Below are 23,950 nucleotides of genomic sequence, written 5' to 3'. Positions count from 1 at the left end.
ATACGGGGCATGAGATATGCCCATTCAAAGTTTGCAATTTCAATCAGTTGCTATAGCGCCCCTCTTTGGCCAATTGATGTAATATTGCTTCATTTGCATCCTCCCATGATCCTCTACCACTGTGCCAAATTTCACATGGACTGACCAAGTCAGTGAGGAGAAAAACGTGGAACAGACACACCCACACAGAGTTTTCGTCATTATATAGTAAGATTTTGAGAATCTCCTAACTTAGCCTAGAAATTTAAGTAAGTAAGGAGTCCTAGCTTAGGAGTGATTTAGGAAAGTTCTCAGAGCAACTATGAGCAAAGACGAGACAGAAACATTTACCTTAGTGAACCTGTTGCTAGGTATGACACCTTCTTTTAACAGATGTGATTGGTTGTCACAGACATGCCCTTTTATGACCCTGTAACATGTGGACACCCAGTGGAAATGAAATGCACTGCCGACTGTGAAAGTGTTGTCATTGTTAGAGTGATCACTCTACTGATGGAAGGTTGAGACAGACCCAAGTCATCACTGCTGCAGTGTTGTCATCATTTTATTTCTGGTGTTTAGTGTTAGGTGGGAAATGTGTGTGGATCCCTAATGACATCAGCCACACATATTATCCCTGCATGATCTAATCTGTAGCATTTCATTTACTCACTGTCATCCAGCATTTGGAGAACATTTCTACGACCTTTTCTGTGTCTCCACCATTTTACTCCTGTGCTTAAGAAACTCTTAAGCCCCTTAGAAGTCCTCCTCCCTGCTCCTTACACTATTTTAAGGTCTAAGATGCTCTGTGAACTTTTATCTTAAGGACTTAGTCTTAACTTTAAGGGGAAATTCTAAGAAAATTTTGCTGATTGTGTTCTTATAAATGTGTCTTGTTCACTAGCCTCTCTTTGAAAAGAGGCCTTAATCTCAGTGAGACTGCCTGATTAAATATAGATTGAATAAAATAATGACCAGTTTCTCCTATTGGCCAGAAAGGTAACTAAAAGGTTTCAGCAGTCTGAGTGCGACACCTCAAATTTTATCTTTCAAAGTTACAGTCTTTTTGGCACCAGTTTCCCTCTGTGTGTTACCATCCCTCTGCTGCAGAAACGCAGTGTATAAAAGCACAAGGAGGGATTTTCATGTTAAACAGACATACCCGTTTGACTTAAAGCCTCGTATTAGCTTTAAATGAACTTTAGAATGCATATTTGCTCTGACTGGATTTTGCCCCCGTCACTTCAGTTTAAACTCGGACAGTAGAAAGGGAAGACTCCGCAGCCAGTACAGACAGGAGGAGTGATTATAGAGATCAATAATTCTTTAAATGTACACAATGACAGGACTGTCATAAGATAGACTTGGAAACAATGTGGGCTTATCTTTTAAAGCTTTTCACACAGTGTTGTTAATGTGTCTCCTGCTGCTGACAGTGACACTGCTGTGACAGCCGTTAAGATTAGAGATCATGGACTGTATGTTGGTAGCTGACAACAGCAGCTATCTCAGGTTAAAAACTCAGTGAGGTCAGTGTTTTTGTTGTTTTCTGTAAATAAAACCATCATTAGACCTTCACTGCACATTTAGATATATTATTTAACCTATTGCGTTGCTGCTTTAGGAGGAGCTGCTTTATTGTCCCCCACATATCACATTGTACCCCACAATTATGAGATCACTTTCTTTAACTTATCATTTGGCTGTTCTTGGGTTTCTTGTTTTGTCCCACTAGCAAAAGCAAGCAGGCAAACTTTGTCACTTCCCATGTTGAATTCTACTGGAAATAAACATGGGTGGATGTGGATGATGAGACAACAGCCCCCAGGGCCAAACGTGCAAAAGGCCCCACCACCTCTCCTACACAGGAGCATGACACAGAGTTTGTGGTGCTTTTGCATCACTTTGGAGTCGTTATGAGGTTTTGTGTCTCTTTATAGTCATTTTGTGTCTCCTTGTGGTTGTTTTGTGTCTTTTTGTAGTTGATTTTGTGTCTTTTTCTGTTGCTTTTCAGTCATTTTGAGTCTCCTTGTGCTGGTTTTGTGTCTCTTTAGAGTCATTTTGTGTCTTCTTCTCATTGTTTTGCATAGCTGTTTCAGTCTCTTTGACCAAAGTTTGTGTCTTTTTGGTTGTTTTGTGTCTCCTTGTGCTGGTTTTGTGTCTCTTTAGAGTCATTTTGTCTCTCTCCGTGGTTGTTTCAGTCTCTTTGAGCAAAATGTGTGTCTTTTTGTGTTCATTTTGTGTCTTTTTCTGTTGCTTTTCAGTCATTTTGAGTCTCCTTGTATTGGTTTTGTGTCTCTTTAGAGTCATTTTGTGTCTTCTTGTGGTTGCATTGTGTAGTTGTTTCAGTCTCTTTGACCAAAGTTTGTGTCTTTTTGGTTGTTTTGTGTCTCCTTGTGCTGGTTTTGTGTCTCTTTAGAGTCATTTTGTGTCTCTCTGTGGTTGTTTCAGTCTCTTTGAGCAAAATTTGTGTCTTTTTGTGTTCATTTTGTCTTTTTTTCTGTTGCTTTTCAGTCATTTTGAGTCTCCTTGTGTTGGTTTTGTGTCTCTTTAGAGTCATTTTGTGTCTTCTTCTCATTGTTTTGCATAGTTGTTTCAGTGTCTTTGAGCAAAGTGTGTCTTTTTGGTTGTTTTGTGTCTCCTTGTGTTGGTTTTGTGTCTCTTTAGAGTCATTTTGTGTCTTCTTGTAGTTGCATTGTGTAGTTGTTTCAGTCTCTTTGACCAAAGTTTGTGTCTTTTTGGTTGTTTTGTGTCTCCTTGTGCTGGTTTTGTGTCTCTTTAGAGTCATTTTGTCTCTCTCTGTGGTTGTTTCAGTCTCTTTGAGCAAAATTTGTGTCTTTTTGTGTTCATTTTGTGTCTTTTTCTGTTGCTTTTCAGTCATTTTGAGTCTCCTTGTATTTGTTTTGTGTCTCCTTGAGCTGGTTTTGTGTCTCTTTAGAGTCATTTTGTGTCTTCTTCTCATTGTTTTGTGTCTTTTTGGGTGTTTTGTGTCTCCTTGTGCTGGTGTTGTGTCTCTTTGTGGTTGTTTTGCCTGTTTTTTTAGTAATTTTGTATGACATTTTGCACATGAAGGCGGGGGGGGGTCTGGTAGGCCCATTCATTAATCCATCCATGGAACTATAGAAATAACCCACACATACCCACGTACATGAGTGGATGAGTAAAATGGCAAGCAGCAAGTGCCCCATGTCTGTTCCTCTAAAAATTAAATAATACTAGAATAAAGAGGGATGATTGTGTCTGTTCTACATGAATATGTTTTGTCCTGTCTGTCAGAGCCACTCCTGGAATTTAACTTTTGGTGCTTGGTGCTGTTAAATGAAGCCACTAGGTGGAGTGAGACATGCTCACAACTCCTCTGTGAACTTTGGCTCTGTAGTCCACCTGGAATGTGGGCCAAACTCGGATCTCAAGGTGCAGTCATATGACTCCCAGATGGCCAGATGAGACTCAACGGGGCTGCAAACGGTTCGCTGAAACTCATTCAACAAGTTTTGTGAACTTGAGTCGACTCCTGTTGGCAGAGCTCGGTCCTGTCCTGGCTGCTCTCAGCTCCATATGGCTTTCGGGAAGAGACGCGCTGTATAAGGAGCAGTGGGTAGTGTGCAGCAGGATGACAGCGTGCTGAGGCTCCGTGGATGCAACAAACTAAATAACACTACTCCTTCACCTGTGCGTGCGCGCTGTGATCGCCAGGACTGCGGGCAGAGATGGAGGATGTGGATCACGGGTGTCCGCGGCAGGCAGCGGGAGAGGAGACGAGATCACCGGACAGTCAGCAGGCAGATGTCCGCTGTCGGGGAGGAGTAGCAGCTCTCAGTTGTCCTGCTCTGTCCACAGCACGTCTCACCTTACCTGGAGTCATGGACGCTGAGGGCAGGGTGGACGAGTCAAGACTGAGGATGCATATTTTCAAAAACGGTATTATTTATCTATCTATCTATCTATCTAGAATATTATGTAATTCATAAATATGTGGAATTTATACAGCTTGACCTCGCATAGCATTCAAGACAACTTTGTCTTCATTCATGTGCAATAATTTGGCATGCAACATAAGTATTTGTCACTGGCTCAGTTTGAATTAATGCAGTAGAAACTAATGATTGTGAGGTCACAGCAGGCCAAAAATAAATCTCTAATAATCCCATAATGCCCATTTAGAAATGTTTAATCCAGTGAAAATCATATTTGAGAGGTTATTCATATTTCTGCATTGTGGTGTGACATAAAAGTGCTTGTCACGCACTTATAAAACTATATAATCTATATGGTTTTTCAAGATGAACACTGTCTTGCTGTTGCAGTAAATTCTTCAATAGGGATTATTATTATCAGACACATCAGTGACCATTCCTGCAGACCTAGAGGAAGTCAAGTGATGCTTTGCTTCCGGACATTAGCTGAGCCATAGTCAGCCCATTCTCTAAAATCCAACATTGCGTTGTGCTTCTGACCCCCTGGAGCACAGAAGTCCAGCGTGACTACACCGATAACTATTTATGGTTTGTGAGATTTCCGAGAAGCAGAATAAAATCACATGAGATTCACCAGCCAGACGAGAACATTCAGTGAAGTGTGTGAAGATCAGCAATGAGGACACATCTGGATTAGTGTTTCAGAAGTGGCCCCTGTGTATAGGCTACATGTGTTGAACGAGCCTATAAACACAATCCCCAGACTGTCGCTCAGCTGGTCCTGGCACTAACTTGGCATGCTGATTGGGCACCAAGCACAGGACAACAGACATCTACACAGAAGAGTTCTCGCTGGGGTTAAGCATCACTTTGAATCTATCATATGAGCAGGAATGTGGACTCACCCTCCTTCGTTTGGCCTTTTGACCTTAATGCACATTCCACCCCTACATGGAAGCATGGAAACCAAAGATTAAAGAACCTGCAGAGCAAAACATTACATAAGATAAATCCTCGTCTTAAATCCTGATGGAAGCAGGGTAAAGTTCACCAAATTTGGATTGGCAATCAATCCGCGTCTTAAAAATTCTCTGTTTTCTCAGCTGCAATTCTCAATGTGATCTGTTCAATGTTTGTTTTGGTCTGGTGAAGATTGGTTTAACTGAATGATATTAGCTCAAATAACCTTTCAACTTGAGCTTATGATGCTCATATCGACGACTATAAATGATCAAAATTTTTTCAATCCCCGTCCAGGTGGCGTGTGTCCCTCTGAGCGTGGCCTGGTGTGGCGTTTCCTGTTTGGGATGTACCCGTGCAGCTCTACAGCATTAGAGCGCTCTCTGCTGCAGGAGCAGATGGTCATACGTTATCGGGTCATGAAGAGAAAATGGCAGCAGTTTCTTCCCTCGGCAGTGCGGATGCACCTCAACGGCACTGATGGTAAAAGCTCAAACATGCACCAACACAATGAAGGAAGTCATATGTCTCTCAGCTGCCTCAGCGTTTTATTCTCTCTTTTTTTCTGCCCTACTTTCTGTCTTTTAAAACGTCTGTGACCTCATGATCCTGTCTCCACTCCAGCTGAGCTGGTTGCAGCAGTCAGGTACTTTGACCAGAGGCAGGCACAGGCCCAGCAACAGACCCAGGATCAGTCTGAGGAGATCAGAGACAGACTGGGTTTCTTGGAGCTTCAGGCACAGGTCAGATGAGTCAAATATAGTGCTGAATTTTACCTTCTTTATTTTCTGTTTTTCTATCCAGTGCATTTCTGCTTTAGATTTCCGCAGTTTCATTAAATATATTTTCTTTGTCTTTGTGTGGTGGAAGTGTTTAAAGTGGGAGGAGTGAAGTATGTTTAGGGATATTACGCAACAGGATCTTATTATGTTAAACAAATACTTCATGGCTTATTTACATATGGTATCATTTGATCTTTCTGTACTTGCTGAATTCTTAAGCACCTGTGTCTGGAGAGTGTGTGCACTTAAGAAGCACCGATATATTTGTGTATTCACAATCATACTTCACATGCAGCTTCAACAGAATGACCTGACACAAGTTTACAGCCCATACTGTACATTATTATTCCCTTTTCAAGTGCAAGAGCAAGGTGTTGGGTTTTTCAATGGTCAAAGGACTCTATGCTGTTCGTATTGTAAAGCCACTTGAGCCATACTTGTAATGTGTGGTTTGGGGCTCTATAAATAAATTTTATTTGACTTGACACACAGACCACTGGTGGTCAAACATATTTCCTTCCCATTACCAGATATTGTTTGAGCGGGTCACGTTCGACCAAGAGGAGCTGCGGGAAGCCACAAGAATCATTGACAAGGATGTGCCTAGAACTAACAGAGACCTGAGCTATTACCAGTGAGTAATATTTAACCATTGTTGTGCTGTTATTTGCTATACTTAAGATACGTGTGTGGAATCCACTTCCAGTCCCATGACATGAGGTTTGTGGGAGTAAACATCCAGACATTTTGTTTTAAGCAGCTAAAGGGGATTAGTCTGTTTCTGCTCACTTCATTTGACCCACAGAGGAAAACAAACAGTGATAGACTGTGGTAAATTATTGTTCAAGACAGTAAGTTTTAAGGCTGCATCAAGTTTGTAATATTTACAAGGAGCAAGGATTCCTACCAATATTATTACACAGCCCTTAGTTACGTAAGTATCTCACGTTTTGCTTCCCCCGCATTAGGCTGTAAGTCTTACTAGCTTAAACTTTACAACCAGCCGTGTACAGGCTATCAGCATTTTCCACATGTTAACAAAAAAAAAGTTTGGTATTTAATTCAAAGAGTATAAAGTCCAGTGAGCTGTGAGTTGCTCTGAATTTAGATCAACACTGGAGAGAATAAACAGGCCAAACTTGATTTTGGAGCAACCAAGACATTTTGTCTCCTCCCCCTCAGGGCTGCAGTACCAGCCTGACTGCTTCTCCTAAATACAAACGTGTTGGTACAATACTGAAATAATTTACATATAGTAGGGCTACACAATCTCTTTCTTTCTTTCTGTTTTTTGTTTGTCTGTTTTTAAATCCTCATCAGGATGTCATCTTGCATGATTAACATATTCCGAAAGCCTGCAGTGTTGCACTCAGGTACTTGATATTGCACTTGAGGTATTTGAAAGAGAGTCTCAGTAGAAAACTGCATTTCAGCTTAGTGTGAAGTTCCTTCAAAAAAACTGTGTTGGAAATAATTTCCTTAGATTTTTTAATGCAGCGAGCAATGTGTTGTATTTTAGCAGTATACTGAAAGCAGCAGAAGTACCCTTGTATTGTTAACAAAATATTTAACAACGTCATTGCATATTTTCCTCATATTGTGTAGCCCTAACATAAATTAAAAATGAACAGTGGAGAGCTCAATTTTAAATTGTGGCTGCTTGAATAAGCAAATTTGTATCACTTACTGTATAAGCACTCATGAAGTGCTGAAAGTATATTAAAGAATAAAATCTATCAAGTAAACTAATTTAACTAATTTTGTATTTCTCTCGTAGAAAAAATAAATCTTTGTTCATTGTTAAATGCACTATAAATATGAGGGAGCAACTGTCATCGTATGTTATGTTTCTGTGGATAATTTTTATAACTACTGAGCGGTGATACTGAAACTAATGGCCTGCAGTCCAAATCTGGCCTGATAGGGTGCAGTGTGGCACACCGACCATTTTCGAGTTCACCATGAAAATAAATTGATTCACACTCGGACTTTGAATGTTAATAAGATGACAAGTGCATTAGAAAAAAGCATCAAAATAGAGCTTGAATTATCAAAAATTGCCAAAGGAGGATCCACTTGATCCCCTGACAGAGGTCCAGGCTAAGCCCCAGATATCCTCAAATTATAGAAACTGGCCCCTGGCCTCCTGTCAGTTTGCAAAAGTGGCCCCTGGGCAAAGTCAGTTGAGTATCCCCACTACAGAGGCATAAGGAAGCTGCTATCTCTACATAGTGCTCATCAAATACGTTTCTAATTTGTTCAACTAACTGTGCTCCCTCATGTGTCCGCAGGGATGAAGGTTCGGGCAATCTGCTGGTGTTGAGAGATATCCTCATCACTTACGCTGCTTTTCATCCAGGTAAACAACAAGAACAAGCACACCTCAGGTTTATTGACACTGACAAGAGCAGACAACAATAGAGACTGTGTGTTGTGCAGTTAAAGTCATTGTTTGCTGTTTGTGCACCACTTGTCTTGTCTCGTTTGTTGATCCAGAGGTCAGTTATGCCCAAGGAATGAATGACCTGTGCAGCCGGTTCCTGGAGGTTCTCGACTCGGAGGTCGACACCTTCTGGAGTTTCTCCTGCTACATGGAGAAGTTCTCTAAGGACTTCAGGGCTGATGGTCTGCACAGAAAAATAGGTGGGATGAATAAATGCAACCTCATGTGTTACACATGTTGTGTGTCCAGGATTTATATGGAGTGAGATGAGATTTGTTCCTAAATGTAACTGCAAGAAAAGATTTAGGACCTCTAGTGGTGAAACAAAGACATTGACTCAAAAGCAATAATTCCAGTCTGTCACAGTATATATTGTATACAGTGGTGGAAAAAGTACTTTTACTTCAGTAAAAGTAGCAGTACCACAGTGTAGAAATATGCCTGTTACAAGTAAAATATGTGCATTCGAAATTAATGACATTAATTCATTTGAAAGTATTGTGCTCAGTAACTTTCCAACACTGATTGTGTATATTATTGTACAAGTGTTTGGGGGTTTTCTCTTGCTGTATATTGGACTGATTAGTTTATTCAAAAATCTGACATGTCTTTATTTTTCCATTTATGAGAAGCTTGATGCTAGATCAGGCATTCAGGAAAAAACATGCAAAATATGAACAAAATAGACTGTGCCGAAACACAAAAAAAACACTGGACTAATGTAATAAAATCCGTCAAGACCAGGGAACAAAGCTTTTGTTATGAGAGGTTTAGTCCAGGGGTGTCAAACATACAGCCTGGGGGCCAGAACCGGCCCCCCAAAGGGTCCAATCCAGCCCACTAGATGACTTTGCACACCTAATCTTGAAGCAGCTGTGAGGGCCAAGAGGTGCAGCTTTCAGGACCAAGTTAAATGAGTACTCTACTTTATGTAAAATGCCACCGTGTCCAGAATACAGTCCTCATATTGTGGTCATATGTAAAGATATTGAATATTGTGCAACATTCTACTTTTGGTGGAATCCTACAGCTGAAGTACAGCCAAAACTGTTCATCATCTTTTATGTAAACAGATACATGTTTTTTAAAATGTACTTGTACTTGTTTACACTGAAAGAAAATTGAAAATGTGAAGGTTGTTATTTTTTCTCAGTTATTCTACAGTGGTTTTACTGGTCTTGCCCAAATTTGACCCAGTTTAGCCACCACAGAGTTCACTGCAAATCTAAAAATAAGTTAAGATTCTGCAGTTTAATCATATTAAAGTGTTGTGTTTCATGTCTTTTAGAGTTGGAGGCCGCCCTATTGAAGGAACTGGACCCTCAGCTGTATGCTCATTTGGTCACAGACAGCATGGAGAGCTTCACCTTCTGCCACAGGTAAATATCTGCAGATCTTTAATATCATCCTGTATTTTTATTCTCTATTTCAGATGTTTTTTTTTAACCCATATTTAACCAGGTAAGTCACGTGAGATCCACAATCTCGTTTAAAATGAAGACCTGGCCAAGAGAGCAGCACACAGAAAGTTACAGCCAAACAACCGCACACTAAAAACACAGGAACATGTAGAAATATTAGAATCAATATTAGAATCAATCAATCAAAGTAAAGCTTTGGACAGGTGAATAAAAAAAGCTGCATAGTGCTGCTTCATGTCCATGGATTTTATATATTGTTTCATGTGTGAGTGCATGTGTTGTGCGACTTTTAAGGTGGCTGCTGCTGGGTTTCCAGAGGGAGTTTGAACACAGCGACGCACTACGTTTGTTTGAGATCCTGAGCTGTGACCACCTGGAGCTTATCTCCCAGCAAGTAGACCGAGCCCGTTATCAGGAACGGCTGGCAAAGCACTCCAGCACAGGTGAAACAAAGAGCTTGAGTTGGCAGAATAAACAAGGCTGAATGTGGAGGTATAGTTACCTCTGTGAGATGTCTGACTTCAGTGTGTCAATATGTTTCTGCAGAGGACAGTTCGGAGTCAGAGCTGCAGGCCATCAACACTGACTTCACCTTTGAGCTCTTCATCTGCGCAGCCATCCTGTTAGAGAACAGAGAGTCTCTGCTGCGATGCCGAGATGACGTACAGCTCATCCAGTTTACCAGCAGGTTAGTCTGTGTGCTAAGACGTGAGCATTTCATCACAGAAAAATGGATTATGTGTTTGTTAATGAATGTGTTGGTTAACCTTTGCCTTTTCGTGCAGCCTTCAGGGAACGTTGGACCTGAACAGCACACTGAAGAAAGCAGAGCACCATCTGTACAACTACTGCAAGCGCTGTGCCTGGGACTATATGAATGGGCGCTGCAGAGCACACAAGAGCAAAGGAGAGGACTTTCTTTATCAACTCCGTAGTTTACTTGTTTTAAAGTGATAGCTGCTATTTAAATGTCAAAGACTGCAATGAAACTGAAATGTTTTTTTAACAAGGGACATATATAATCCCTGTTTGGAGTTGTCTTTGTCTTAGTTTTTATTTCTGAGGGAAACACACTGACAGCTGCTTACCTTAAATTTGATCTGCTGTGTTATTATAAATGTAAAATATTTATTGTAAGACAGTTGACCGACACCAACTGTGAGTTATTTTTGGTTGCTCTCCTGGACTGCCCTGAATATGAAAAGCTTAAGCTCATGGACATGAAAATCCACGCTCTAAAGGACTTATTCTCCTGGGTTATGCAATATCCAACTGCTACGAGAAAACAACTACTCAACAGGCGTGTGTGAAGATCTGGCGTGTTGCAACAGGTGGTGTCTTTAACAAACCGCAGTTATATATGGCCTATGTGGCAGAAAGGCCTATGCAACAAGAATAGACGTCCAGGTTTTGAGCTCTTGCAGAGGCACCGTACCATAAGGGGAAGGAAATCCAGCGGTGTCTTTATAGAGAACAAAACACACACGCAATGTTGATGACATTAAATGATACCTCAATAAAACTACTGACGAATGAGTACTGTTTTCTTATACACCTCACATAACACAGGACGTTAGCACTGACTTTTAGTAGTTGAATTTTGGTTCATGCTTTGAATGACAAACCCCTCATATTACCAACCAACCACAGGTCAACAGAGATACAAAAATAATTGACGCTGAATTTGAAATATAGGAATGCAAAAGAATACAGTTCTCTAGAGATACAAAGTACGTGGCTTTTTGAAACCACAGTTATTCAAACATACAGTGCTTTACAATTTCTGCATCTCATTCACACATATGGACAGACAGCAGCAGAGCAACTTGGGGTTCAGCGTATTGCTCAAGGACACTCAAATATGTGGACAGGAGAAGAGAACTGGAGGAGTTGGGAATCAAACTTCCACTCCTGCAATTTAAAGGTCCAGTGTGTAGGATTTAGTAGCAAATAGTGGTGAGGTTGCAGAACTGAAATATCTCCCATGTGACAAAGCTGAATCCAAATGTCCACCCTAGGGACTTGCAGACTAAGCACTTGTGGACTGAAGTCATATGTACTGTGGTATGTTCACTGTCAACACGTGACGTCTGCGAGGACTGCAAGCCTCTGATAGACAGGCCTCAAGTCTGTTTCATTCATTGCAGTAAAAATGTTCAAGCAACAACTACAGTCATGTACAATCGCCGCTGTCATATTTCTCACACAAGTTGATAAATAGTGTCTGCTCATCTGTCCCTGTTGTATATAAGGACCAGACTATAATGACCAATTTTCTAGCCTACATATTTGGCATTACACTGTGCAGCCTACAGGGTTAGACTGCAATAACAAAATTCATTTTGATAACCTATACTTCTACATATTTTGGTATCATGATGTGGCTGAATATTATTTCTGTCCTACAAGAATCAAGTAGTATTCTAATAACTACCAGTAACTATTTTATGCATTCATATGTTTTGATTTTTGAGTCAGCAATCGAAAAAAACTACATCATGTCCACATTGCAATGAATTGGTAAAGTCTGCACCCTTCACGAACTCTCTGGAAGTCTGCATAAGGTCCACTTGAGGCCCAATGTGGACTGGACAGCCCTCAGCACTCCAAAACTTCCCAGGAACACACGTAGACTTCCCGGTCCAGAAGTCTGCAAGTGTGGTTAAGTCCGGACAAGCATGTAGGGAGAACTATGGTGATTGACGAGAATGGCCCTTTCTAGAACCAGTGTTTGATTTGTCCGTTCTTAGCTCCTGTAGAACAACATGGCAGTCTCTGTAGAAGAAGACCTTCTCCCTGTGTAGACATAAACAGCTCATTCTAAGATAACATTTTCAGGTAATTATAAACCAATGAAAACAAATTTCTAGATATTATATTCCATTTCTGGTAATAGATACCCATAAATTCTACATACTGGACCTTTGATTGACAACCTGCTCTACATCCTGAGCCACAACCACCCCACAAAACAAATCACTGCTAACAATTTGTGTCTCTGAAGTGAGACAATAATGTGATCTGTCTATTTAAGGTCATACACTGCAAATAACATCTGCAGTAGGGGGCCTTTTACAATCACAATGGTTAAAAAGTATTTTGAATAAAGTTATACTGTGTACTGTTCAATGTCCCAGCAGCGAGGGCAACTGAACATGTGAACATTGTCTATTTTCAGGAACTACTTTTTTCAGAGTACTGCTCTCAAATTAGTGACAACATGTTTAGTTTGCCAAATCAAAGCTTCATCATCATTAACATTTTTTTATTTTACTTTTTGTTGGTTCGTTTAGCCCAGCTAGCAGATAGCTACACTAGTAACAACAGCAAGCTTTCATTCTAGGAAATCCAGTCAATGAGCCAAAACACGGGCCTAGAACTTTCCTTGGTGGAGTCACTTGACACCCTTATGGGCTCTCCCTGTACAGTCCTCTATATACACTGGAGAGCAGAGACACTCGACCTCTTAGTCCGCCTGCCAGGAGAGGGAAAGGAGTGCTGGAGAGGAGTGTCGTGTGCTGGGCGAAAAACAAAGCACCGCTCTAACTCAGTAAACTCTAAAGTCTTGAACATCTGACAGCACAAGGTAACCCCTTCGATAAGCATTGCTCTCAGCCTGGCTTCGTAGTCTGTCTTGCTCGCTGCTTTGAAAGCCTAACTGCCAAATGTGAGAGGTGTTTCCAAATAAGCAAGGCCTGCATGGTATCTGTCAAATGATGGCATGACGAGCTGAAGCAGAATCCCTATGAAAAAACACACAGTTCAGTGGCTGCAGACAAAATGGCTCTATGAATGATTATGAATATTCATATCTTTAAAAGAACAGTGTCAGTCAGACGTGATCCTGATATGAGAACACTGAACATTCACCATACTGCAACGTAAACTGCTTCTGTATGTGTATCCATTTTTCACAGGCCACAGTGCTGTTATTATCATGTTCGAACTTTTTTTTTGGGGGGGGGGGGCTGGGGGCACTGCACATGGCAGTTTCAGATGTGGGCGTATAGACAGGCAGTGAAGCAAAAGCACTTTGTCAGCATTTTCTGCTCTGTGTTACACAACTGGATAACGAGTGATAATTCAATAGTCTGTCCTAGTTGGAGCAGTTCTGGGACATTAAATTAAAGTTTCTGCTTTCACCGTTAAGCATATGAAGGTTGTGCACTCTCTAATATGATCAAATATTTGTGTGGAATATGTGTTTCGCAGCTTCTGAAAATTGAATTTCCTGCCTGAGTCTGCACGTTTTGTCAGAGCCAAGAAGTGAGGCAACAGGATGCTTTTGTTGAGTTCCTCACTTATGAGATATGTTTGTTCCAGCACCTCAAAGCTATAGCTCTCTGTGTATTGTTTGTTTGTTTTTTGAAGGCCAGTTTAATGGAAACCAAGCAAGTCTTGCCCGCTCACCATTGATAAGTGATCTGTTAATTTTTAGCCACCTTCCATTCATTGCCATGTAGATACGCTGATACTTATTATAGTAAGTGCTAGCTATTTGGAGCCAGCTGTCGGAAAAGAGACACGCTGATCACTACTCCAGGATCACATCACATTTCACCAGCCTGACTGTTGCTGGGGGGGGAATTAAAGGGCAGTGTGTGACACAGTCAAGTCGTTTGGTCTCGAGTGTCAGGAGGTGAATTATGCCACTACGCCATGGATGACACACCACTTTTTGGGCCTCACGTGGCCTTGCATTTGGGCTTCTGTAACAGAAATAGGCACATCGTTGTAGATTCACCCACAGTAGGTATACACAGGTAAACGTAGTATGCAAAAAATACTATAAAAATACTATAAAGATACACTTTTAAAGCCCAAGTATGAAACAGCTACAATAGTAAACATCAAAATAAGCATAAATCCTTCATTCGGTGATGATGAATACTTTCCATACACTAATACAGGATCACTGTACAACATTTTTTAAAAAAGTCTGCAATTACTAACACAGTTCTTTTTTCTTCTATCTAAGATGTCCAAAGGACCAGCAGTAGGCATTGATCTGGGCACCACATATTCCTGTGTGGGCATCTTCCAGCATGGCAAAGTGGAAATCATTGCCAATGACCAAGGAAACAGGACCACTCCCAGCTATGTGGCCTTCACAGACACTGAGAGACTGATTGGAGATGCTGCCAAGAACCAGGTGGCCATGAACCCAGCCAACACTGTGTTTGGTAAGGACTGCAACACTCAAAATGCAACAGGCTCAGAAAAAGTGTTCCAAAATGAGCATATGACTTACAGAGTCTTGTGTTTTTTTCTCTTAAATCTCCTTTAGATGCCAAGCGTCTGATCGGTCGTAAGTTTGACGATCTTGTGGTGCAGGCAGACATGAAGCACTGGCCCTTCAAGGTTGTGAATGATGCATCCAAACCCAAGGTGGAGGTTGAATATAAGGGTGAGATGAAAACCTTCTACGCGGAGGAGATTTCCTCGATGGTCCTCACCAAGATGAAGGAGATCTCGGAGGCTTATCTTGGCAAGGTAGGTGACGAGAAGTGTACAACACTTTGCTCGAAATGACACGGGGTTGTTTGATTTTATGCAGACAAAAGAGTGTTTCACAAGTTTCAACATGTGCCTTTAATACACAAATGTCATTTTTTGATCCACTGTATCCTCGTACAACGGTTTGTATGATACCCTATGAGTGCCCCACAAATGACGTTACTCACTTAGCGTTAAGGTACAAAGGTTAGGTTTAAGCAAATACAGTTACTGTGGTTATGTTAAGGAAAAGAAACATGGCGATGACGTACCTTAAAATAACTCAAAGTATACATGGTTCTGAACACCAGTCTCTTGGGGGAAAGTCCTGAGGTCCTTGTGACCCATCCGCCACTGCAACCTGCCTTCTTATGTTCATTGGTCACATGATCGAAGCTTTTCCAAAGACGTGGGTTATTCACAAATTACTGGCTTATGATTACTTGGGATATGTGTGAATTTTGGTACATTACTTTTTTAGGAAAATGTACAAACATCATATGAGAACAGCCTGATTGACTCAAGGTCTTACTGTCTTCACAGCCTGTGACCAACGCTGTTATCACAGTTCCTGCTTACTTCAATGACTCCCAGCGTCAAGCCACCAAAGATGCTGGAACTATCGCTGGGCTTAATGTGCTGCGCATCATCAATGAGCCCACTGCTGCAGCCATTGCGTATGGCCTGGACAAAAAGGTAACTAACTAATAAAAGGCAAGCCCTAAACTATTTCATGTTTCTTTTTGTAATTTTCACGATTTATTTTAGGTTGGCAGTGAACGTAATGTCCTCATCTTTGACCTTGGAGGTGGGACTTTCGATGTTTCCATCCTGACTATTGAGGATGGCATCTTTGAAGTGAAGTCCACAGCCGGTGACACCCACTTGGGCGGTGAGGACTTTGACAACCGCATGGTCAACCACTTCATCGCTGAGTTCAAGCGCAAATTCAAAAAGGAAATCACCAACAACAAGCGAGCCGTGCGTCGTCTGCGCACAGCCTGCGAGCGTGCCAAGCGCACCCTCTCCAGCAGCACCCAGGCCAGCATTGAGATCGATTCGCTCTACGAAGGAGCAGATTTCTACACTTCCATCACCAGGGCCCGTTTTGAGGAGCTCAATGCAGACCTGTTCCGTGGAACCCTCGAGCCTGTGGAGAAGGCCCTGAGGGATGCCAAGATGGACAAGGCTCAGATCCATGACATTGTCCTGGTGGGTGGCTCCACACGTATCCCCAAGATTCAAAAGCTGCTGCAGGACTTCTTCAATGGCCGTGACCTCAATAAGAGCATCAACCCTGATGAGGCTGTGGCTTATGGTGCTGGTGGGTATCTCTACAGCATTAGTTTTATAGTCATTTTATAATCATTTTACTATTTTAATACAAAGCTGCCATTCAAACATAATTAAGTGGTTTATATGAAAGCTTTCTTATCATGGCATTAGTTTCACCATTTGGAAACTCTTCACAGCTGTTCAGGCAGCCATCTTGGCTGGTGATAAGTCTGAGAATGTACAAGACCTGCTCCTGCTGGATGTCACGCCTCTGTCTCTGGGAATTGAGACCGCTGGGGGAGTAATGACTGTCCTTATCAAAAGGAACACCACTATTCCCACCAAGCAAACCCAGACCTTTACCACCTATTCAGACAACCAACCTGGTGTGCTTATTCAGGTAAGAAAGTTCTAAACAAACAATAATTCACTCCCTGTTGCCCTGGTATATTACAGTTACTCCTGTAAATGCTCACTGATGCAACAGAATCTGATCTGAGTAATCGTTTTCAGGTTTATGAAGGTGAGAGAGCCATGACCAAGGACAATAATATCCTGGGCAAGTTTGAGCTGACCGGTATTCCACCTGCTCCCAGAGGTGTCCCTCAGATTGAGGTGACCTTTGACATTGATGCCAATGGCATTCTCAATGTGTCTGCAGTGGACAAAAGCACTGGAAAGGAGAACAAGATCACCATCACCAATGATAAAGGTAGGTAAACATATTAAATACTTCTTAAATCAGGAGCCGATGTAGTACAGAAGCTAGAGAAATGCCACACATGATTAGGGACAATAATAAATATCGCACAGGAGGTACACAGCTTTGTATTTCATCCTCCCATAGGGCGGTTGAGCAAGGAGGAGATTGAGCAGATGGTGCAGGAGGCAGAGCAGTTCAGGAGTGAGGATGAGGCCCAGAGAGACAAGGTCACAGCCAAGAATGCTCTCGAGTCTCTGGCCTTCAACATGAAGAGCACTGTGGAGGACGAGAAGCTCCAAGACAAGATCAGCCCTGAGGACAAAAAGACCATCGTAGACAAGTGCAATGAAGTCATTGCCTGGCTGGACAGGAACCAGGTAAAAATACTGTTGACTGAACCACAAGTCTTCAAACAGGTTCCTTTTTGGCTCACATTGTGAAAGCAGAATGGTGACCTAAATCGTGAAAACAATGTTAAGCAAATTTCTTACTTCCCTGAGAAAATATCAAAAGAGCTCCAGCAACACTTGTGGTAGGAAAAACAACTTCATTTATTGACCGATGCGTTTCAGCTTGTGGCTGATGAAGGCCACAAGCTGAAACTCGTCGGTCAAAGTTCTTTTTCATACCACAAATGCACCTTGTGAATCAGTGAAGTTGTGCCAGAAACCACTTTTTACTTCCCTTAGAAGTCATTTCAATACAGTAAACAACTGCAGTATTTACCAACCCGCCAAGTCCTCCATGATAACGAATTGTTTGTTACTTCTGTTACCCAGACGGCAGAGAAGGATGAGTACGAACACCAGCAGAAGGAATTAGAGAAGGTGTGCAACCCCATCATCACCAAGCTGTATCAGGGGGGTATGCCAGGAGGAATGCCAGGAGGGATGCCTGGAGGAATGCCTGGTGGCTTCCCCGGTGGAGCTGGAGGTGGCTCTTCCTCTGGGCCAACTATTGAGGAGGTCGACTAAACCCTGTGCTGAGAGTATCCTCATCCCAGATCCCAACATACTTCCTCAAAGCTATTTACTGATTACAAATCCAATACGTGAGATTGCAGGCTTTTTTATTTAAATGTGTGCTGTTCAATTCATTTGTTCAGAACTTTTAAGATAACCAAACCTGACACTTAGCCTCCACACCGTTAGAATATTTAGTCACGTGAGACATAATCAGAGTCATTTGTTGTCTTCAGTATTTTTCTCTCTAGTGACGATTCGCATGAAGGATAAAAACTCACCTCTTTTCATCTTTGTTTTCTGAACATTAAATCAATAAAGATTACCAATGGGATTCTGATTTGCAAAATGGACTCTGTGTGTATTGTGATTAATATATTTTAATACCATTACATTTCTGAATCAGATATACAATATATCTATTAGTGCATAAAATACCTGTGCACTGAGACTCTCAACATGCTGCTGTTGAAACGTGTAGATCGACCTGTAGATAAATCTGGTTCCTATAAGCAGACCATAATGGTTAAGATCTATATCTGTCTTCCTGTATGTCGCCTAGTATTACAAACAGGAAATGACATTTTTCAAAAAATCTGATTAAAAGCAGGTGTTGCTTCTCGTTTGTGTGAGGTGTGAAACAAGGAGGCAAAGCAAGAGCATACACACCCCAACAGACTGTGATGCAAATGTATCATCCACCTTAGTTTAAGAATGCATGGACTGTAAAACGTTTTTTTCCCTCTCTCCTCAGCATATCAACGGGCAGTGTTGTTAATTCTAACCAACAGACTGATTACGCAACAATTTGTTTGCTAAAAGCCATGACTTATGTGCACAAGAACAGGACAAACACAAGCATAAGACTTAGTGGATGAATGTTTCAGTTATAACCAGATGTTCTCTTCCCAGACCTATCAATGTGTGTCTGCGTGTGTGTGTCTGTGTGGTTGGGGGCCAATATGCAGTGCTACACATGGAACTCAGGGTCAAGTGTTGATAACTACACATATAAAAGCCAGTGTCCACCTCTGCCAGCACTCAGGGAAGTGAATCACGATCGAGACACAGCCATGTTCTTGCTTGTCAGTTGTTTGGCTCTTGTGGCCTCTGCACTGGGTGAGTGACTGGCTGTTTACCAGCAGATGTGTTTATCTGTAGGAAACTTTTGTGGGGGGTTTTTTGCGATAACACACATGGGTATCATTGCTAATGTTTGGCTGATGCCACATTAATAAGATTGCAACATAATAATACTCAGAACAGCAGTTAATTTTTGGGTTGTGTGATCTGGCCACAGGGTGTGGAGTGCCTGCTATCAAGCCCCAAGTGAGAGACAACAAGATTGTCAATGGGCAGACTGCTGTGTCTGGGTCCTGGCCTTGGCAGGTTTCACTTCAGGTAGCCTGCATAATGCACCCTCCAACCTCAACCCCTTGTGTAATACAGAAAACGCCATTAAGGAAATATTGTAACTATGCATGTTGTCACGTCTAGGATGGTAGGGGATTCCACTTCTGTGGGGGATCCCTGATCAACCAGTACTGGGTTGTCACTGCTGCTCACTGCCGTGTGTCGTAAGTAATGCCGCCATATCCCACATCCACATGAGAACAAAAGAAAAACAAAACGACTTTGCCTTCTCTGTAATGACTTCCTCTGTATGTTTTTATTCTTTTCAGTCCTAGAAGCCACCGTGTTATCCTGGGAGAGCACGATCGTCAGTCCAGCAGTGAGCCAATTCAGGTCAAGTCCATTTCCAGGGTAAGCCACACTACAACACATATAAGCTTCCTGTTCTTCGTAAAAATGTAATCTTTTACTTGAATTAGCCATTTTCTGGGTAGATTTGTCATTATGCTCATCCCTCCACCCAGGCCATCACTCACCCCTACTACAACACCCAGAACTTCAACAATGACATCACCCTTCTGAGGCTGTCCTCCCCAGTGCAGATGACATCCCGTGTGTCTCCTGTATGCCTGGCCTCCTCCAGCACCAGCATCCCCTCTGGAACCAGATGTGTCACCACTGGGTGGGGCAAGACCGGCCAAACCTGTGAGTGAGCGCCTGCTTTCTAAATCTCACACACAGGATAAATTTACACACGTATGAACGGTTCCATTTCCACAAAGGGGAAAATATAAAGGCACGACTAAGAACAATGGAATAGATTTAATTGTGCAGCGAGCTTCATCCCCATTTCTCCTCCGTTCTCAGCAAGCCCCCGCTACCTCCAGCAGACCGGCCTGCCTCTGCTCAGCCCTGCTCAGTGCAAGCAGTACTGGGGTTATAACAGAATCACTGATGCCATGATCTGTGCCGGTGCTTCTGGAGTGTCCTCCTGTCAGGTAACAACTAATTACAGCATCTGAATACAGATTTATAAAAAGTAATTCCTCAAAACAACAATCACCTGAAGGATAGTTATGAAGCAAGTGTTCATGATTGATTGATCGAGCTATGAATAGATTTTGCAAACAATTAATAACGTGCATACTTTATCATTAATAAATGAGTCATTAAAAAGGGTTCTGTCTTCTCATTCAACAATAATGTTCTCACACGTTTTCGTGGGTGGTAAATGACTCATGGCAGGCCAACCCACATCCTGTACAAAACTTAAACCACAAAGTCCTCTCACTCTCAAGCAATGTCAAGAGATTGAGCCAGGCTTTTATTAAGTGATCCCATGCATGCTCTTGAAAATCAATTAGTAAAAACCTATCTGTCTCATTTCAGGGTGACTCCGGTGGCCCTCTGGTCTGTGAGAACGGTGGAGTGTGGTCCCTTGTGGGTATTGTGTCCTGGGGCACCTCTAACTGCAACGTGCGTGCCCCTGCTGTGTACGCCCGTGTGTCCTACCTGCGCAGCTGGATTGACCAGACCGTTGCTTCCAACTAACGTGCAAACACACAGAATCTGCAGTGCACGTGCATTGTTTCCCATCATCCTGCTCCTCACTGTGATCAATGAGTGATTCTATACAGTGTCAATATGAGCTGCTTTTGTTATTTCCATTGACCTTGAATGGTAGAAACTACTCAGTGCACTGATGTGTTTGGTGCATCTATGAGAAATCATGCATAAAATAAAACTTTTAAGAACACTAATGTCGGTTTTTGTGTTTTTGTCGCACAGTCATGTTGGATTGCATTATATTATAAGGTGCTAGTGGTTTTTTGCCCTCGCCCTGCACATTGCTTATTGCCTAATTGCAGCAAAAGCACTGTCTCATTGGCAGCTGCATGAACTGAGAAGGAGGAGTAATCAGAGTGAGAGAATCAGTAAAGGCAGAACAAGATACATCAGCTCAGCATAAAGACAGACTCTGGCCACTCAAGTAAAAAAACATGGGGACTGGTAAGAAACTTTAAACATATAATTGCATTGCTTTTAAATTGCATTAACAGAAAAGTGATCTACTCTAATTTTTTGCTAACTGATCTAAAACAGGTATGCATTAACCTCCTTTTTATTTAGTAGTTGATGTTTTCTAAACACTACAGCAATTAAGTGAAATGATTGGTAAAGTCAACTTGCACGTTAGTACAAAGTATTCTGTGACTGCTTCATCCAATCTGGTGCTATAGTGGGAGCCAGAGCTGCACAGAACATGAGCCAGGACAGGAGCATTCAAAAATACAATTATAAAAACTACAAAATAGTGCAGAGTTAATTAAAATCAGATCACCTACTTCATCTGGTTGTAAAAATAATGTTTTCTCAGTGCGTGTTGCAGAACATGTTAAAGATAGTGATGTCTGTAACGACACATTTCTTCTTTGTTCAATAGACAACATGACTTCCACTGTACGTCAACCAGACAGGATGGAGGGGATTCTCAGGAATGTACGCACAGCCTGCCTGGTCATCTACTGCGTGATATTTCTGGTTGGAACTCTGGGCAACAGTCTAGTCATCTACGTGACAGGCTGCAGGATGAAGAGAACAGTCAACTCAGTCTGGTTTCTCAACTTGGCGCTGGCTGACTTCCTCTTCACGGCCTTCCTGATTTTCTCGATCATTTCTATCTCTCAGGATCACCAATGGCAATTTGGACGATTCATATGCAAGCTCAACAGCTTTGTGATTGTGGTCAATATGTTTGCCAGTATCTTTCTCCTGACAGCCATAAGTCTTGATCGTTTCCTGTCAGTCTGGTGGGTGGTGTGGGCACAAAACAAGCGCACCATTTTCAAAGCCCAGATCATATGCATTTTCATCTGGATAGCCGCTATGGTCTGCAGCACCCCTTATGCTGTTTTTCGTGAGCTTAGATTCGATAAGGATAAGATTTTCTGTAGTTATACTGTACACATGACACCTAAACAAGCATGGATTCTCGGCATTTTTCGCTTTGTTATGGGCTTCTTCATCCCATTCCTGGTGATATTTGTCTCTTATGTGGCCATAAGTGTTCGTGCCAGGCGCCTGCAGAGGACCAGGAAACAGAGACCTCGGCGAATCGTTTTCTCCATCATTCTTGCATTCTTCATCTGCTGGTTGCCCTTCCACATTGTGCATTTCATAGAGTTAAAGTCCTATACTGACCACTCGCTCCGGAATACTGTTAGGATTGCAGGTTCTCTACTTCTGAATCTGGCCTTTATTAACAGCTGCCTGAACCCCATTCTCTATGTTTTCATGTGTGATGAATTCCAGAAGAAGCTCAAGCAGTCCGTATGCCACGTCCTAGAGAGCGCCCTGGCAGAGGACCACCTGTCCTTTATGTCCTCTCGCACCTTATCGTCACACTTTTCTCGGATTTCCCGGAAGTCGGACTCTACTGCGCCTCCAGAGAGGAGAGGCACGGCCACTTCCTCAGACACCGAAAGCAAAGTGGTCATCACAGAAGACAAAGAGACAGTTAGCTCTGAGTAAGGCCTCCACAGCCACTTGCTTTGACTTCACAGAAAGCAAAGTGATTATCGCAGCAGAGAGAGAGACAGTAAGCACTGATTGGGATCGCCACCACAGGCGATGTAAATTGTATGGGTACAGATATCTTTTTAAAGCCAAACTGAGCACAAACTGAAAATGGCATGTTGATTCAGACAATGCATTTGGGTTAGGGTTAAAAAAAACCGAGTTGGATGTTTGTAATGAGTGATTTGAATGTTTTTTTAATCGCCTATACACGATCAGGTGTTTTCACTTAGAGCTGATAAGAAATGAACATCAAACGCTTTATTTCCTGCACTCTGGTGATTTTTTTTAATGCATCCGTTTGTGTCTTTTCTGCACTAGTGTATGATAACTGAGCTTCCTGCTTCATAGATGTGTTATCCTCTCTCCCTTTAATAGCAGATTGCAACCACGGCTTTGGAGGCGGCAAACTCTTTATCAGAGGCACTATTGCACCTATGATCCTGATCCAGTTTGACAAAATTAAAGTCCTCTGCTACTTTGATTTTTTTTTATTGGTGTTGTAAATTTTGAGGTGGATGTGCGTGTGTGTATCATTGTCAAAAAATCTACGCCTGTGACAGATCTAATCAGCCAGAATAATTGAAAACACCTACGCGGGTGTGTTGTGATCTAAGATGTACATATGAATTTCTCCGTGTAACAATGACTTATTTTGTACCACTGTAACCTTCAAGACATCAGACATGGAATTACCTGTAACGCATGTGATAAAGAGACCAGTTTTATGTTTATGCTTATAACCTTTGGATGAACTTCTTATTTACCTATGCTTATTGATGAGCAAATTGTCCACTGCAGTATCCACGATACTATCACGCAAGTCTGAGCTTTAATAACTGAGCTATATGCATTTTGATACAGTGAATAAAGTCTTATTTTTAATGGGCTGTTCTCTTCCTTCTGCATGAATAAACACACTGCTCACCAGATGTTTTATCTTACAGGATACCAAAATGGTAAACAAAACCACTCTCTAACTCTCTAAAAGTACATCACAACTTGATTTTTTCATGCTCTTATTCATAGCTTAGAGTTAAAGCATCGCTTATCACACAAAACACTTTAACACTTTTTTTT

General features: G+C 41.9%; 4 protein-coding genes across 4 annotated transcripts; all 4 read left to right on the top strand.

Moving 5' to 3' along the window:
* The first annotated feature begins 3,336 nt into the window (after positions 1-3,336).
* si:dkey-238d18.4 (TBC1 domain family member 15) lies at positions 3,337-11,027 on the top strand. The gene is made up of 10 exons (XM_049584629.1): positions 3,337-3,903; positions 5,157-5,342; positions 5,484-5,602; positions 6,172-6,275; positions 7,933-8,000; positions 8,138-8,284; positions 9,373-9,463; positions 9,800-9,948; positions 10,052-10,193; positions 10,291-11,027. Exons 1-10 carry the CDS (start codon positions 3,693-3,695, stop codon positions 10,457-10,459), a joined length of 1,386 nt encoding a protein of 461 aa, XP_049440586.1. The 5' UTR covers positions 3,337-3,692; the 3' UTR covers positions 10,460-11,027.
* A 1,905-nt stretch (positions 11,028-12,932) lies between these two features.
* On the top strand, positions 12,933-18,294 carry hsc70 (heat shock cognate 70). Its single transcript, XM_049584614.1, has 9 exons — positions 12,933-13,091; positions 14,484-14,688; positions 14,793-14,998; positions 15,545-15,697; positions 15,770-16,325; positions 16,474-16,676; positions 16,790-16,988; positions 17,124-17,356; positions 17,759-18,294. Exons 2-9 carry the CDS (start codon positions 14,484-14,486, stop codon positions 17,951-17,953), a joined length of 1,950 nt encoding a protein of 649 aa, XP_049440571.1. The 5' UTR covers positions 12,933-13,091; the 3' UTR covers positions 17,954-18,294.
* A 645-nt stretch (positions 18,295-18,939) lies between these two features.
* LOC125893762 (chymotrypsin-like protease CTRL-1) lies at positions 18,940-21,054 on the top strand. Its single transcript, XM_049584660.1, has 7 exons — positions 18,940-19,060; positions 19,242-19,342; positions 19,439-19,518; positions 19,624-19,705; positions 19,819-19,999; positions 20,162-20,292; positions 20,684-21,054. The coding sequence occupies exons 1-7, from the start codon at positions 19,015-19,017 to the stop codon at positions 20,843-20,845; spliced, it is 783 nt and encodes a 260-aa protein (XP_049440617.1). The 5' UTR covers positions 18,940-19,014; the 3' UTR covers positions 20,846-21,054.
* Positions 21,055-21,188: 134 nt separating this feature from the next.
* On the top strand, positions 21,189-23,754 carry LOC125893754 (C3a anaphylatoxin chemotactic receptor-like). The gene is made up of 2 exons (XM_049584642.1): positions 21,189-21,304; positions 21,738-23,754. The coding sequence occupies exons 1-2, from the start codon at positions 21,295-21,297 to the stop codon at positions 22,823-22,825; spliced, it is 1,098 nt and encodes a 365-aa protein (XP_049440599.1). The 5' UTR covers positions 21,189-21,294; the 3' UTR covers positions 22,826-23,754.
* Positions 23,755-23,950: the final 196 nt, after the last annotated feature.

This window comes from Epinephelus fuscoguttatus, linkage group LG8 (genome assembly GCF_011397635.1).
Source record: "Epinephelus fuscoguttatus linkage group LG8, E.fuscoguttatus.final_Chr_v1".
NCBI classification, from domain to species: domain Eukaryota; kingdom Metazoa; phylum Chordata; class Actinopteri; order Perciformes; family Serranidae; genus Epinephelus; species Epinephelus fuscoguttatus.
The sequence above is the reverse complement of the archived record's forward strand: the minus strand, read 5'-3'. Positions and strand labels throughout refer to the sequence as shown.

Coding starts and splice junctions, on each gene's coding strand:
- LOC125893762 (XM_049584660.1), top strand. CDS start 19,015: ATGTTCTTGCTTGTCAGTTGTTTGGCTCTTGTGGCCTCTGCACTGG. Junction 19,706..19,818: donor AGGTCAAGTCCATTTCCAGG/GTAAGCCACACT, acceptor CCCTCCACCCAG/GCCATCACTCACCCCTACTA. Junction 20,000..20,161: donor GGGCAAGACCGGCCAAACCT/GTGAGTGAGCGC, acceptor CTCCGTTCTCAG/CAAGCCCCCGCTACCTCCAG.
- hsc70 (XM_049584614.1), top strand. CDS start 14,484: ATGTCCAAAGGACCAGCAGTAGGCATTGATCTGGGCACCACATATTCC. Junction 16,326..16,473: donor GGCTGTGGCTTATGGTGCTG/GTGGGTATCTCT, acceptor AACTCTTCACAG/CTGTTCAGGCAGCCATCTTG. Junction 16,989..17,123: donor CACCATCACCAATGATAAAG/GTAGGTAAACAT, acceptor ATCCTCCCATAG/GGCGGTTGAGCAAGGAGGAG.
- si:dkey-238d18.4 (XM_049584629.1), top strand. CDS start 3,693: ATGGAGGATGTGGATCACGGGTGTCCGCGGCAGGCAGCGGGAGAGGAG. Junction 9,949..10,051: donor GGCAAAGCACTCCAGCACAG/GTGAAACAAAGA, acceptor ATGTTTCTGCAG/AGGACAGTTCGGAGTCAGAG. Junction 10,194..10,290: donor CTCATCCAGTTTACCAGCAG/GTTAGTCTGTGT, acceptor CTTTTCGTGCAG/CCTTCAGGGAACGTTGGACC.